At 44.7% G+C, this 17,004-nt stretch overlaps 1 protein-coding gene across 1 annotated transcript in view; it reads left to right on the forward strand.

The window, feature by feature from the left end:
* Positions 1 to 2,011: 2,011 nt before the first annotated feature.
* ANKH (ANKH inorganic pyrophosphate transport regulator) overlaps positions 2,012 to 17,004 on the forward strand; it is a 105,487-nt gene continuing 90,494 nt past the window's right edge. The window contains exon 1 of the mRNA XM_029965292.1: positions 2,012 to 2,200. Within this exon, the coding sequence (XP_029821152.1) occupies positions 2,105 to 2,200 (96 nt within the window). The 5' untranslated portion in view covers positions 2,012 to 2,104. The remainder of the gene's footprint in view (positions 2,201 to 17,004) is intronic.

The following is a 17,004-nucleotide window of genomic DNA, read 5'->3' on the forward strand; positions in this document are numbered from 1 at the left end:
TGGCTGGAGCTTGAATGTTCCCCATCGTGGATATGGTTAGAAGCTGTCCAATGGACCAACCACTGGTGCATCTGGAGATGATTAGCTCTCCCTTAGGATGATGAAGATTTGGTGCTGTTAGTCCAAAGACAGGCTTAGGCAATCACAAACCACTCCTGCTTCCTTCTTCTCAGTTTATTGTCCTCTCCTGCTTTGCCCTGCTCCGCTCCAGGACATCATGCCTGTGGCATTTTAAGTGACCAATGGGATGAATAAAGGTCTACTCTCTTATAAGCACTTGAGTTTGCTCTTGTGTGCTCACAACAATGGCTGTACCAGCTCAAGGACTGCTAGGTGAAACAAACTCCAGCTGTAGGAGGGAAAAAGCCTCCAACACCAACTGAGGCTGACTTTGCCAAGTCACCTCAGGACTCAGGGGCTTTTCCACTCCAGCCCCACTCCACAGCCTGTCATCTGCCTCCCAGGGATTTTCAGAGCTCACCTCCTACTGACTCTCCAAATGTGTGGAATGGTGCTTGGTCACAGGAACATTCTAGTACAGGAGTCTTTGGGAGAGGGAGGCTTTGCAGCACTCTTCTGCTGGCCACTGCTCCCCTGAAGATCAGATACTTGTATACAGGTACCTGATTCCTCACAGAGTTCCCACCTTTCCAAAATATTTGCCAACTGACCTCAAAGGGGGCAAGGGAAGGTAACAACACAAACCTAAATGCCCCAGAGGAACTCAATCACAATGAAACTTTGAAACCCCCCTGCAAGTTTGAAAATGCTGAGAAACTTCTGCAAGGCATTCAGAAGGGAGCTTGCTTTCTTCCCCCACCTTTATGACTGGGTGTAAGGGCTGAGTAAGGTTTGTCAAAGGCCCTGATTCTCAAGGCAGCCAGTGCCCCTGCCAGCGAGGAAGCGAGGACCCTTCTGCAAGCTCCCCTGGCCCACAAGTGCATTCTCTTGCCCAGAGACCTTGGAAGATGAAGATGTTGCACCGGCAAACGTTCACCATTCATTTATTTATTTATTTCAGGTGTTTGACCAGAAGAAGAGCTATGGGTCAGACATCCTCGTTAACGCCACGTTCAGGAAACCCACCTTTCCTGCAGCCCCACGAGTGCCCCTGCCCCAAGGCCCGAAGCCCACGGCCAGGAAACGCCTTCCCCTGCCCCGGCTGCGAAGGGAGCGCAGATGGGTGAGACCCCATGGCGCCCAGCGGGACCCAGCGGGGCAAAGGATGCGGGACAGGTGCCGTGCCTGGCCCAGCGCTGGGGCGCAGCGCGGCCGCTCTGGCGTCAGGAGGGAGGCCGAAAAACCCGCTCGGTGCCGCTTCTTTCCCCCGCCGGCCCGTCTTTCTGCGAAGCGTGTGTCAAACCCACGTGCTCCGGCAGCCCGCGCAACACGGGGGAGCGGTCCCCGCGGCCGAGCCCCACCGCACCCGCCGGCCCGCGCTCCTCCGCCGCCCGCGCACGCACCGCGCCGGCCCGCACGGCCACCTCCGGCGGCGGGCCGCACCGCACGCGGCCTGCGCCGTCCCGCGGCGGCGGCGTGCGGGGGGAGAAGGAGGAGGAGAAGTAGGTGGGAGGGCGGTGTTTTCCTGCGCGGCGCCCGCGGCCGTCGCCCGCCGCCGGCGAGCGTCAGGCGAGGGGGGGGCCCGGCCCTTCCCTGGCCCCGCGCCCCGAGGATGGCAGCGCTGCCCGCCCACGATGGTGGCGGGCGGTGTCCTCCTCTTTTTTTTTCCGGCAGCGGCGGCGGCCGGCGGCGGCAGCAGGCGGCGGATCATTGTTGTGTGGGAGGAGGGTGCGGGGATGGATTTGATCTCTCGGGTCTCCTGCTGAGGCGGCAGCACAGGCGCGCCCGCGCCCAGCCAGCGGCCGCCCGCCGGGAGGAGGGGACCGGCCCGGCCCCCGGCCCTCTCCCTGGGCTCTTTATTTTTAGGGGGCTTGCTGCTCCTTTCCCTCGCCCTTATCTCTCCCCCCCCCTTTCTCCCCGCCGGCACACACGCACAGGGACACGCTTCACCCTCCTCGGTGCCCTTTCATCCTTCCCCCCCGCCGTCACTCCCGCGCCGGCTCTGCGCGGCAGATGCGCCGCGGGTCACCGCGCAGCTGGGACTATGGTGAAATTTCCAGCGCTCACTAACTACTGGCCCCTGATCCGGTTCCTGGTCCCTCTCGGCATCACCAACATCGCCATCGACTTCGGGGAGCAGGTAAGGCAGCGCCTCCCCCGGGAGCGACCCTCTCCCGCCCGCAGCGCCGGTCCGGCGGGGCTCGGCGCCTCCGCCGGGAAGGGAACGGGGAGCCAACGGCAGAGCCGACCGTTGCCCCGTCGTCTGCCCCGGCTCATCGCGGCGGGGCGGGGACTGCGGCGCCCATCGCCGGTCGGCGGCTGCCCGAGAGCATGGGCTGCCCCGCGCACCCCGCGAGGATGCACGGGGAAGGACGGCGGGATTTGGGGATTTTTTTTTTCCCTCGTATTCAGGATTATATATCTCAAATTACATAATGCATCGCCGGGGGTGGTTTTGGTTTATGCCCCCGTGACACAGCCCTCAGGTGTAGCAGCCCCTAGCGCAGTGCAGCCGGTGGCGGCGGCGGCTGGAAGCGGGGCGTGGGAGGGCGGACCGGCTGCCGCCGCCCGCTGCCGAAGGCGCCGCGGACCCCCTCGCCCCGCCGCGCTTGCTGCTGCCGCAGCGGTTCGGCCCTCGGCGCCGGCAGCCCCTGCCGTTAGCATCGCGGGGAGGAGGGCGGCATCCCGCAGGGAGCCGCTCCGCGCCCCCTCGGTGAGGGGGAGACTTCCCGGCGAGTCTCCGAGCAGGTGAAGCTCCGGCTGCGCCCCTGCCTCCGCCGGTGTTCGGTGCGCCTCAGCCGTGCTGCAGTTCCGTAGCGGTGTTGGTGACCTGAGGCTGTCCCCTGTTATAGGCACCGAGAAGATACCCCTGGTACCCGAACCTATCTCCCTGACGTGCAGCCTTCCCGCTTCGTCCTCCCAGTCCCCACTTGCAGCGTTTGCACTGAAAACATGTTCAATGCTTGACGTACCCAGTCCTCCTCTGCCCGAGCTTTCCCCGCAGGGTGCTCGTTTGCCACTGCGCTGTGGTGTGGGAAATCTCTGCACTCATGTTTCGGTATTTATGACAGTCCAGGCCCCGGTCTTGTGTTAGGCTGCACTATATAGGGCATATCACTAATTACATTTTTAGTAGGATGGTATACACTACCACTTACTCATAAGTGTTGAGCTGGGCAGCCACACTAGATATTGCATCTCAAATAGATTTATCCTTGTCCTAAGTCACTCGGTTTTACTAAGAAGCTCTTGTTTTCTAAGAAGAATAGGCACTTGCTCCCGTGCTCCTTGAGCAAAGATATCAGAAAATTAGTGGGTACTTTCAGGCATTTGTAAAGAGGAAGTGAAAAGAAAAATATTACAGTGGGGAAAAAAATAACTAACATTAATCATATGTTTGTCATGACTGTGTCAGTTGCATTTTGATTCCTAGTCTCTTAAATAAACTGTGATACTAAAAAATACAATTCCATCCTTGTCTGACAACGACATGCTTTCCTACTGAGTCAGTCTTCTATAAATCATACTCAGTGGGGAAAAACGGAAATGTAAAGATAGAAGTGACAAGAGACAAGGTGATTTAAATGCTAATAACTATGCCACGTTAATAACATACAGCAGAAGTTAAATTGAAAGCAGTTCACTCAGCAAACTGAGTATGACAGGTGCATAGCTACAGTTTGCTTCATACAAGGTCAGCGTGATTCAAGATCCATGTCAGTCTATAAAAAACATCCCCTTGGCTTCAGTGTGCTCTGGACCAGGATTTAAAAAATCTTACAAGTGAGGGGCTTTCTGTCTGCTTAGGTAGTGGTGACATGGGAGGCATGTTAACATGTGGATGATACGTGTGAACACTTATTTAAACAACTTTGACAGCATTAGGAACAAGAATATCTTAGAAGATGTGTTTTATTTCATAGCCAAGTAATAGAATTGGCCTTCCAGCAGAGTTGGAGTTATCCCTTGTCTCAGATGGCAGCCTGGGGAGGTGATTAATTGAAAAGGGAGAAATCTAGGCTGCTAGACATCTAGCTCCTTTCAGGAGCAGAAACTGGAAAGATAATTTTTGTACCAGCATTACTTACATGGAAATCAGGAAACCTAAGCAGGGACAAAGTTACTCCAGGTCTGAAGGGTTCCTCTTACAGACAAAAGCATAGTGATTTTATTTTCTGGTATATAAGACATGAAGTTGTTTTTTACACTTTTAGGTCATTACTGTTGGACTTGTGAGGTTGAAAATACTTTGACTTGCTGAGCCAGTCCTCTTTCTGCTTTACAAATTTGTAATAATTTTAATGCCAGGTCTGAATGGAAGCAACATAGAAGAACGCGTGTGCCAATAGATAGCTCTGAAAAGACTACTGTACCTCCTTCTGTGAATGTGTGCTGCAGATAACAGATTTCTAAGAATGATAAGGGAAGAAAAGTTTGCATGAAGTAATATTACCTGCTCTGAACAATACTGTGAAGGAGACAGAAGAACTATAGGTCAGAAGTAAGAGATCACTGTAAAAAATTAGGGAGAGAATAGACCTTGCCTGACCAGGGAAGAGGTGTGTAAGAAATGCTATAAGTCATAAACCCTTTTGATATGTGGTATTCATACATTGCTTCCTCAAGTGGGGATGATATTTGGAAGCAAAGTGTTCAAAGCAGAGCCTTTTTAACAAACTATTATACTTAGATACCTGAGTTTGAAAAGTGAGAAACAAACATAATCTCACCTTTTTTTTTTTTTTTTAAATTACCTTTAGAGGCTTTTCTGGAAGTTGGTAGTTGTAGTCAATAGCAAATAACACTAGGAAATTACCAGACCCTTGGTATGCAGCTGTCTCTATAGACTTCTTGCTACCTTAAGAGAAATTTACAGTAAGGCTAAAGAATATTTGCAGAACATAGGTTGAGGCTGTCATCATCACCCCGTATAAGATGTTTGCAATGGCAAGTGTGTTTAGTTTATAGGAAGTAAAAATGCTGGCAGAATGCTTAAGAACTAATAAGCTCGGCTCCTGCAACGACTTCCAGAACCGCTGTAGCCAGTGAAGAGCCTCCTGTTGACCTCTGGACTCTAATCCAATAATGCCTTAGGACAAGGCTATATTACTGCAATCCAGTGAGGTGACCTCATTTGTTCTTCTCATAAAATCTCTTAGACAAATACCTGTTTTTTGCCCCTACTAAAAAAGGTCATCCTGATGCATGAGCAGGTAAATTACCAGCATATTAGAGAGATAAACCATTTCTAACTTATTTTCATTATTTCCTTCTGCAGCCCATTTCCAGTTTATTTACAGTGCTACATGGCTTTTATGAAATGAACTGCTACATGGCTTTTATGAAATGAACTACTACATAGCTCTCTTCTTAGAGAAAGGCCTTCAGGAAAATAGTCTCGAGTATTTTGGCTAAATGTTCTTTCTCCACACAAATATGTGTCTCCACACAAATATGTGTCTTGAATTTAACGCCATCAGAAGAGAGATGCTCACTTTTATTCTGCTGTTGAAAGCATTCAACTCTCAGTATGTTACCCTGAGATTCACAATAATTACAGTTGTATTTAGAGCTCAGTTGTTGGAAAGCAGGGTTTGCATTAAAAATTCTGGCTCCCTTGAAAAATGTTGTTGGATGCACTTGCTTGGAAATAAATAAATAAATGGATCCAATGTGATGAGGCACAACACAACCTCAAACAACTCACCCAGCAAATAATAGCACCGCTACCCTGTGGGCTCCAAAATCCATCACCACCCACACAGTTTCAGAGCTGCTCACATATATAGTGGTGGCCTGACTTGTAATGTCTGTGTGCATTTGCATCAGCATTATTATAGAGGGGGAAAGCTGAGGTGTGCATTAGTTCACTAACGTTCCTGGAAGCACAGAATCAACCTTAGGCAGCATTTAATACAATTAGCAAGTGTGGCTGGTAACTGGTAACATCAGAGGATGCTCATGGGGTGGCAAAGGCCAGGCAGAGAGCAATATTTTGATCTCAAGGCCTGTCTGCAGTAGTCCCTTAATTATCAGTGGGAAACACTAGGGTTTTGGGTTTTTTTGGGAGTCTTTTAACTTTCTAGCTAGCCCCTGGATCATTAGTTGCAGTTGCTGTCACTAGGTGTTGGTTGGGCAGTTTAACTTGCCAACATAACTGTTACATATGCAGACATAACCTTGCTCAGCGGTTTGCACGTCCTTGGAAACTAAAACCGAGTAAGGAGAGCCTTGCTGCTGCTTTCTCCTGGGGTCATTCGGGTGCTTTGGTTCTGCAGAGAAGTTGCCATATGTTGTGCGTGGTGTAGTGATTGGTATCAAACAGGCGAGCCATAAAGGAAATGCTAAACGTTTTGGATTCCAAATTGTTTTGCAGTAATTGCTTTGAAACAAACTGTTATTTTCTTGTATTTGATTGGGTTTTTTTGGTTAGTTTTTTTTTTTTTTTACTTAAAAAAAGAAAGTGTTGCCAGAAAAAGAGAACAAGTCATGAATAATGTATCAAAAAGAATTAGTGAGCTTATTGTCTGCCCATGCCATTTGCAAACTTAGTAGGGGGTTAAACATTTTGATTAATGCCTTATGAAGCTTGTTTTGGGGGTAAGTATTATTGTCTGGACGTTCAAAACAAGTAAGGGAGAGTTCACATTCCCAGCTGTTCATCAGGGATTTGGGCCAAGTTGTGTAACCTTTCCGTGGCACAGTTTCCCTGCCTTTGAAGTGTGCCTAGACACCTACCTGTATGTAGATGTAATGAAAATTCATGTGTCAGAAGAACTCTAAGATGAAAGGTGCTGTACGAGTGCAAAGTACTCCTGTTATTGATGTTGTGAGAGGTCAGGGACTTGTTTAAATTGTGTAGGACTTTAGTACCATATAAATAAGAAAGCTAATGAAGTCTTGTAATTTGTGTAGAACATGACTGTATGTTATTACCACAACCACATTACTAATAGGGTATGCTGATGAAAATGCCCTGTTTGTTTTAAATGAATGTGAACTATGCAGCCTTTTAAATTAAATTTAGATGAAATTGTGGTGAAGAAGCAAACATAAACAGAGTATATTATCAACAGAATTTTTTTTGTTTTATTTTCCTGCAGAATTCACAAGACAAATAGTCAGGGAAATAGCTAGAAATGATCACTGAAATACATCTAACTTTCCAGTTTAGAATTAGCAAATCCAAGTGAGACCTTCTATGAAGGATTGAAAAAGAAACCACACACACCCAAAGTAGTAATTTTCAGAATTTATACCTTAGTGCTGGCTCCAGAGACTTTCTTCTAAGCAAAGCAGCTTTATGTCCTTTTGCACACCGGCCTGAATCCTACAGCCTTAGTTCCTAAATGGTCATATACCAAGCACTGTGGATTTTCACATCAGTGCTAAGTGGGCTCTAGACCACTCAGACAGTTCTTGAAACTACACAAGAGATTAATTAGGCTTCTATGTCTATGTTAGTTGCAGTGAGTGTTAGATACCAGGCATTGCATTCACCCCTCATGCAGAGCATTTGCTGGTTTTTCACAGCAAGCAATGCATGCTGAGATCTGGGAAAGAAGTCGGAGATCTCATAAAACATTTGCAGATAAAAGCCAAATTTCTGCAAAGTGCTAGTGTTCTTAAAGGTGTCAAAGACTCCCGTCAGCTAAACCAACATATATTTGTATTTTATAGCACTTAAGGTACAAAATAAACAGCTTATGAGGAACAGTGGAGCTATCACCACTGGAGATTTCAGATGATACTAGAAATTGTGAGAATGAACCTGCTAATGAGGTGTCCATTCCCTGCAGTGCTCCATGTTGCCATAGTGTAAAATACATAATCTAAAGCTAGGACTTGTGTTATGCCTTGTTTGTCAGTATCTTCCCTTTTTTCATCGTATTCTCTCCTTCCTTCCCAAAACCTTCCAGTTTCCTGCCTCCCACTTCCCATGGCTGTGTCACCTCTGCTCTAGGGACTTCTCCAACTAGCCACTTCTTTATGAAGAAATTTAATTAATCTCAAAACTGTAAGTTCAGATGATATTTGCCCACCAGGTTGCTGGAAAATGAAACTTTGAGTTCTGTGGAGTGGAAGCGATTCTCCCTGCCAGAAGACTAACCAATGCAGTGGGAGACAAGGAGCACTTACAGTTTTTCTGAGCAGTCCCAATTCCCAGTCTCTAGGCTGGAGGGCCCTCTCTGGAGATACTACAGTCATAATATCACTGAATTTTCACTGAAAAAGGTTCAGGGGGTAAGCAAATACTTCTGATGCTTATTTCAGAGGTAGGGAGATTTGTTTCTCCTCCCTTTGCCAGTGAAAATCTAGAACACTAAGACAGCGTCAGGAAGGAGAGATGAAAATACCCCAAGGCTTATTTTAAAACACGGCTTCAAAACTGAAATTTTGAAATGTGTTTGAACCGCTATATTCTGCATCATAGAGAGAAATCCTGAAATACAGCTTTTGGTTTTGAGGTGAACTATTTTGGGGGTTTTCTTGTTCAGTTCTTTTGGTTGCCTGTTCCCAAAACCGAGAAAGCTGATTTCACATTTGTTTTGGTCTGAACTGATTTATTTGTAGTCTTTGCTCATTTTGCTGCTGTCTGAAGAACTTGGTTGTATACAAAGTCTTATATGACATGACCAATCTTATGACTGAAGATAAGTGTCTTTTTATATGCAAAGGAGGTATATGCTCAAGGATACAGCTTCAGAAGCGCAGATTCTATCTGTTCCTATCTTGATCCTAGACAAGACATTTATCTCTCTTTGTGTGAATTTTGTCAGTTCTAAAATTGTGATTTGTTTCACAAGGCAGCTACAAAGTTTACTTCTTCATGTTTGTAAAACATGGATGTAAGTTGCTGTATAAATAGAAAATTTAAATATATCTGCCAGCTCATGCAGAAAACTCTGTGCATAAAACTGAGCAATTCCAAACAGATTTTGCGTTGCAGATACTTTCAGAAATCTGTGATGTTTTTATATATTACTGCTGAGCTCAATTCCAGTTTAAATGGCATATCGGAACATGTGTTTCTTAAAAAAGATTACGGAAAATTTGTAAGTGCCTTAGATTTTAACAAGCTAATCTAATCACCTGTTGATACCTTATCCTTTTTGTACTTGGGAACCTGTGGATTTTGGGGTGAGGGAAACAGGAGTGTTACTATGCAATTAGATCATCAGATTACACTTCTTTCTGCCTGCTTGATTTTCTACTGACACGATGTTGCTGTAGCTACAGTTTTAGGCACCACCACTACCTTTTCAGATAACCATTTGCTGGGGCATCAAAAAAAGAACTGCTGTAAGAATAAGAGACCTAAATGACTCATGAACTTTAGTGTCTGAAGCAGCAAAGCTCTGCAGTTCTCCCATCTTCTGTCTCCTCTGTGGTATCACCTCTTTCAGATTGTCCATGGAACTTCACTACCTTGCTTTAGGGTTTTCCTATATATGTTTTCCTTGATGCAATGCAGAATAAAAGAGCCTGCATGAAACATTAACTAAGAATGACTCTAGGTGTAAATATGCATTTGTTTCCAAAGAGGCATGAAGTACAGCACTGTTATTTGCAAAGCCACAGTTGATTTCCATGGCCCTTTCAAGAGCATTCTAGAAAAGGACAAAGGAAAAATGCTGGAGAGTAAAGAGCAGTTTATTGAAAAATAAGTGCCACAAGGGCATGAAAATCAAGTGCCAATTTAATTATTGTCCCTAAGATGATGCAAAAAATTCAGTGTTCTCAATTTGGCAGGAGTGTTACAGTTGCAGAAAGGGTGGTAACTGTTGCCCAGCATGCCCAGTTTGCTTTACTTATGTAGTGGTTCAGCAAGAGTTCAGCTTTTAGCGTGGGAAGTGAATAAACTGCAAGACACTACTTATTTTCAAGTGTTTGCTTCATAAAGCATTTTTAATTGCTAAGGCAATTTTTTCCAACCTTTCTCAATTTTCAGAGGCCCGAAAACCTTAAGTGGAGGTGCAGAGGAAATTCACATCCATGTTTTTATTTTTATTTTTTAGTAACCTGTTTCCAACTCCTTGTAAACGTTCCCTTAAGTACAGGGTTCTGTGGGACTGAAAGCTCAATGCACCAAAGCATGTGCTAGTATGTTTGCCAACAAATACATTTTAAAGGCTTTTGGCTGGGAGATGGTCTGTCTTCTGGCCTTCTTACCTGTGTTTTGTACCTAAATTAGTGAATTAAGTCAGATGCAGGCTGTACGTGAGCTTTCATGACTGGCATGGTTTTCACCTCTGCTGGCTGAAGAATGCACTGGTGCCTGCCAGCTGGGACTGATTGTTTTCCTTCATCAAGTCAGATGTGCAGCATAAGGGATGGAACCACATGGCACCCACTGTTCTTCCCCTGTTTTTCTAATCGTGACGTTTGATATAATGCCCCTGAAAATATAGGCTTTATGTCTAGACTTCATTTGGCTCATTTTCTTGTTCACTTCTTGCTCACCCATTCTTCAATCCGCTGCATATCAGTGGCCAGTATCTTATTTTTGTAACCTCTGTGTTAGTGTATCATAGCTGCTGTTCCTGTAGCCATGGGCAGCTAAGGTGAGGTAGCTCTGATCTACCTCTGGCAGCTTCCCTCTTCATGGCAAAGGCTTTCCTTACCACAGCATACTAATGTGCTCCAAGAACTTGACAGCCTTTGATCTCAAATATGCTGTCCTACAGATGAAAGACTGATTCTTGCACAAGTCCATCATTGCCATTTCCTCTGTCAGCATCTTACCAATTAAAAAGCCTCTAGCCCATTTGAAAAGAAAACAAATTGTTAGCAACATCACAGGGTGGGAAGACATTTACATTTTTGGTACTGGTGAGAGGGGAAAAAATGTCAGTTATGTAAGAGGAAAGTCTATAGAAATGAAGCATTTATAGCTCAGACGGAAAAGGGAATTTGATAACCATCTGCAGTTGTATGAACTGTGGTGTGGTCATAAAGGAGAGGAAACGGGGAAATGAGGTTAGCTAGGTCACTGCTGAGGAGGAGAATGTGGCCAGGAGCAGTGAGAAAGACTGAGGCAGTTAAACACAATTTAGACTGAAAAGGTTTCCAGATGATTTTCCGATTAAAAAGCAGAAGTTGTTCCCTCTCACACATTACTTCCATCTAAAACATGGCACAAAGAGTGCTGTGCTTTAAACAGTGATAGAGTAAGTGGTGGTGATTGTTTTATGTAGGTTCAGATTCAGTAAGTCACCAAAAGCAAAGACTGCTGTGATCACTGTAAAGTGCTGTACATGATGGGTCAAGCCTGAAGACCACATTTCCTGGTGAAGGAGACAATCAACTTGAGAACCACATCCTCTTCGAAGCATTCAGTGTACTCTAGAAGGGCGGTGTGGTTTCGGGCTTTTACTAATGTAAAATAAACAAAAACTGCAATTCAGAGGTGTGGAATTTCTATTATTAATGATTAGCAGTCACGATACAGTTTTCTTGCAGCACTCTGTTTTTCCCATGCTGCCTTCAAGATTCTGTGATACAGATACAGAGAGCACTTCCTAGGGAGAGAAACCAGAGCTACCTAGCTAGTAGAAGTGTTGACTGTGAGTCCCTGTCTTGTTCCTTTTAGAAGTGTGTACTGGAAGCAGTGTGCCCTTTGTTACCCAGGTGAGAAATACACAGCATTGGGGTCTCCCTGGCAGAGCTGAGTGGAAAAAATCCAAACAAAATGAGCTTATCAAAATCGGGGGACTTTTCCAGTATGGGAGAATTGAAGTGTTGAGATTTCCCCAGCGCAGAAGTAAGGGCAGTCTTAACTCTGCTTCTTAGCTGGAGGCTTGCTGAGTTTTTTGAAGGGCTTAAAGGCATAGCTACAGGGAGACAAAACTTGGCTAGCATCAAGGCAAGCATCAAGGACATTTTAGGTCTTGTGGTCTCATATGGTGCCTGCCCAGCCCTGCACCCTTTCTTGACCCTTACTGTCTTTCCAGTTCAGTTCTGAGGGTCCTTTGCTTGGTTCTCCTGAGTGCTGGAGTGTGTTAGTTACCTAGACACTTATGTGGCTTTGTCACCCAACTGGAGCTGCATTGCAGCTCCTTTCCTTGATTGCTACCAGGGAGCCCATGCATTTTGCCCTCACCCTGTTACTGGCTTTGGTAACTTACTCCATCAGTCCATCCCCCTTCCTTCCCCTCTGTGGCATTTTGGAGATGACTTTGAGTGTTAGAATTATTTGCAACTCACTGAGCCCAAGAGGCCAGCTAAGGAGATGAGTTCAAACCAGACATGAACTCTGCCTGGCAGAAGTGAAAATACTGGGTGATGTACTTGGAAAGGAACTGGTTTTCTCCATTTGCATGGCCTGTGGTGGTGTTGAATAAATCTTCTGATCTGAGTGTTTGGATCATCCTCTTCATTAAATTTTAATTTTTGCCCTCTCTTGCTCATAGGTTTTTGAAGCTCATCAAAATAACTCCAATTGTCCTTGGTTTTGTACAGTCATGGGGACATCTCTGGTCATTTTCCTCTGCACTTCAGTAGCACATAAAAACTGGTAATGTGGGGCTCCAGCACTGTCAGCTTCCCCTGTGGTTGTGTTGGGATGTAATGATTTTGCAATCTTAAGCATTTCCTTGAAAAGAGAAAGAAAGTCCAAACCACACAACATTTTTCAGCTCCTTAAAACACCAAAGATAGTCATCCACTGAAAGCTTTCTCTTTGTCACAGGTAAATACATTTTTCACACCCTTCTTTAATACACACATGCACATGTACATAGTTTGTTGTGAGTAGGAGACTGACTTTATAGGAGAATTATACACCGATTGGTGCTAAAGTACTGTCTTGATTACTTACTGACTTATATGCAAGGCAAAATGGTTAAGGAAATGAGAGGGGCTGTAACTGCACATGTACTTGATGTGTTGTTTATAGCTCGAGCTGCCTCTGTTACGTGTTGTATGTGCAAATGCTGGGGTTTTTTTCTGAATCTATGGTTTTCTACATGGATTTCATCTTTTCAAAAATGTGACCTTGAGAGCACTCCTGATCACTGCACCACTGTTCTTTATATACTTGTGGGCAGTCGTTTTGCTTCAAAGTGTTTTATTTCAAAGCATGAAAGCATGACGACCTTTCAGCATTCACAGTCTTGGTCTTATATGAGCTTTCTGAGATGCAGTCAACGGTCTACTGGTTAGGACATGCTCCAGCTCTTGGGAAGAGCTTTTGTCAGCAGTGCCTTCTGAATCTGATATGTAAGTAGTGTATTTCCCTTCAGCTAATACCATGCAAAGGCCAGTGTTTCTCTCTTTAATAAATTTATGACAAATCGCAGCAGGTAGCCTGCTTGACATTTTCTTATTCTAGGCTTGACCTGTTGGTGAGCTTTGAATTGCTGTCCAGAAGAGGCTAGTATCGTTGTGGGCTAGCTTTTTCAAATCGCAGCATGCCTTTTTTGTCAGCTGCAAGCTCTTACCGCATTGTGGGTGGTTGCATCACTGAGGAGAAAATAGCTAGTGAAGGTACAATCACTGCCTCAGGACTTCATCAAGGAAACCTCATGTGAAGTTACATGTTCGTGACTTGAGCTCCAAGGGTTTGGTCATGCTTTGCAGTAATCTGCAGATATGGGGTCTGCTGTATTCTGTGTGTATCCACTGATTTGAAAGGGGAAATGAGTGGTAAGAGAGAGGAGTTTAGATGAAGAGGGAAGCTGTCTGAAAGGGAAGAGCCTACATCTTTGGCTTCAAAAATATCAGCACATCCCAGAAGTCCCAGTGTCCAGCAAATGCCTGTCTTGGGTCATGTAAGCTTTTCACCACACTAGAAGGGCTGAAATGCTTGCAGTCAAAGTGACTGCAGGGTCATAATTTCATCACTAATATCCTTCTGAATAATGAACTAGATACTTTTTCCTCTCTCATCCTGCTGGAAGTCTAAAGTAGACAAAGGAGGCATGCCAGTGCAAATTTAGCTTAACGAGAAGGCCATCAGGTTCTCTATCCCCAGCACCATTAAGAATGTTAAAGCAATACTTGTCCAGTTGTTGATAAGGGATAACCTGTGCATAACTGTAAAAATAAATGGAGGAAAAAATATGACTCACTGATATCCTTGACCTTTTTCCAAGAACAGGTAAGAATAGTATCAGCACCTGAAACCATTAGATATGAATACAGGGATTTCTAGATGAGTTTGCTCTGTCTTTTGAGAACTCTAAGTAGGGAGCGCCATGACAAGAAATAAGATAACTGGCTGACAGGGAAGTGATACTGTCTGCAGCCAGAAGAACAAAGGATATTTGAGTTTATTGTTTTGGTTTTTTTCACTCTTAACATGCTTATAGCATTAGGGACCCTAAGCACTGTTTCACTTTGCTGTTGACACAGTGTGGGGGTGAGGGATGCACAGACAAGCTTGGAACTATTACAAGAAAGGATTAGTAGCTGTTTTGCAAGAGGTTACTATTGCAGCTTCTGGGAGTTGGTTTCAAAGGCAACTACAAGCATGAGTGTCTCTCATTTGCTCTGCATAAAGAATAATGCCTCTATAGTCTCATGACATTTAGAATCAAATACCTCTACACTTTCCTTCTTTCTGTTTTGACCAGATAAGATTCTATAACCTCAAATCTTCTGTGTATATCCCTTTGTTTTGTGATTCCTTTGTGAAAGAAAGAAAACAACTATTGAGAAAGAGAGAAACAGGATATAAAAATAAGGAGCTATGCACAATTCAATCCTTTTTTTCTCTTCCACTGAATCCCTGCATGGCAGCGCACTGACGCAGCACCATAACCAACAGTCTGGCGTCTGCAGCCTGACAAGCTGAAAAGCTTGGATCAAGCATCATCAGTCTCATATTTTATTGTCTGGTTTTGGTCTTTGTTTATACATATTTATTTAAAACTGGGGATTTTTTTTTTTCAGCCCTGTGCTGGGGCTTCCCACATGCTACCATGTTTGGTGGCCCTGGACAGCTCCTGTCCCTCCTCCTTGTCATCTTGCCTCTCATTTGCTACCCTTTTTTTGTCCACAGTAGTCTGTAATCTTCAGACATCTTTCCTTCTGTCCTCTCTGCTTCTCCTTTTCTGTGCCTGTCCCACAGGCTGCCTCCAAAAGCACATCCCATTGCTGTTTGCAGATAAGCAGTCCACTGTAAGTATGGCAGCAAGGTGCTTGCTGCCTGCCCCCAACAGATTCCTTTCTTGCAAACGAGAGGCCTGGTTCAGCAAAACAAATGATTAATTAAAAATCTTTCTTATGTTTGTGGCCCTTAAATGTAAGCCTGAGTTAAGCTCATGTACAGGTATTTATCTCGTATGAGATAACCAGGCTTCAAATGATCAATGTGAGCTTTGTAAAGCTGCACGACTTTATCTAGGAAAGGGTCTGTGCTTGCCTCTTCTTCCTTCAGACATGCAGTTGCGATACCAGGCAATGTGTTACCCAGCTATCTGTATTCCTCCTTTCACTTCCCACCATGTCAGAGCCGGGTTGGGTCGGTCTGGTTCAGATTCTTGTTCTCTAGGATCAGGCAAGTCACAGTACTGGCAAGGCACAGCTGTGACTGCTTTTCCACTGCCAATGACCTGTGGCTCCCTCTCATCACCCAGGTGGCTTGCTTTGAATTCCTGCTCAGTGCAATGCTGTGTAGGAGAAGCAGTGAAATTTTTGTCCCTGAATGCTGATGTCTGATGGCACGTGGTAAATGCCTGCTGTCCTCATTGGCGGCTTTTTTTAAAGAAGTTGCAAACAAAAGTCAGTGATGTCAGTTAGTGATTATTCTCACTAAGTCTTAAAGCCAATTTCTGGATCACAGACGAGAATAACATTGCCCGCATTCCCCACATGCCTGTCCATCCCGCCATTATGTCTCATTGCTGTAGCTGAGCAGGAAGGTTTTCTTACCTTTGTGACCAGAGATAAAGATGTTGGAGTGCTGAGAGAATCTAATATCAACAAAGCCCCTTTTGGATTAGAGGGTACTTGCTCCTTTGTATGTTTTTTCAAAGACAATCCTTGGAGGAAACCTGGGAGAAGCATGTCAAACTTAGTCAGTTGTATATGGGCATGAATATATTCTGCAGAGAGGTCCAGGTGCTGTGAAAGTGTTCACTGTAGGCCTCAGACAAATGTGTCCATTGTGAACCTGTGCATCACTTGAGGGACTTTGGAGATGTTCATAACATTTTTTAACATTATAAATATTTTTAAATGCTATATATAGTTTGTCTTCAGACATTTCCAGGTCATAACTAAACTACTAGGTTTCCAGATTAGAGATGGATGGCATGAATAGCACAGTGTGAGTCAGACCCATCACATGTTCTAAATTAAACTTGTGCTGAGCCAACACTGATCCTAAGACTCTTTCGAAAATCCCCGCACCTTACAGAAATTGCTGATAGTGTTTCTGCAGAGGTTGATAATGAAGAAAAAAATAACGCAGAAGCATGGAGGACAGTAAGGAAGCAACAAGCCAGCTGGGAGGAATCAAAACATGTAACTAGGAGAAAGTATTCTAAATAAACAAGTCAGTGAATTAACAGCTTCAGTAGCAGATAGGTTTTGGCTTGCCTAGCATTCTTAAGAGTTCAAATTTCAAACCTCTAACTTTGTGGAAGCAAGGCTGTCTCCTAATCGATGGCTGTTTCCCTACCTAGGCACTGCAAGCTGCCTGAAGTATCATTGCAAAGGGCTTCTGTTTTCTGGGAGGAAAAAAGAACACCATGAAATGTGTGAGGATAACATGAAGATCAGAAGATAGGAGATCTTGGAGGGTTTATCTAATGACCTATCCCCCAGTAGAGATAATAATGGTTTAAGTGAGATTTCACCTGGGATACTTTGCAAAGTTGTGGCCATACATACTCAAAGCAGCTCAGTTTGAGCTTGTTCAAAAGATTAAGAAAAAGAAAACCCAACTGTTAATTTCTCAATTTTTTTCATCATCCTATCTGAGGAGGCAAAACTGAA

This window comes from Manacus vitellinus, unplaced genomic scaffold (assembly GCF_001715985.3).
Source record: "Manacus vitellinus isolate BGI_N305 unplaced genomic scaffold, ASM171598v3 scaffold_96_pilon, whole genome shotgun sequence".
Taxonomy (NCBI): Eukaryota; Metazoa; Chordata; class Aves; order Passeriformes; family Pipridae; genus Manacus; species Manacus vitellinus.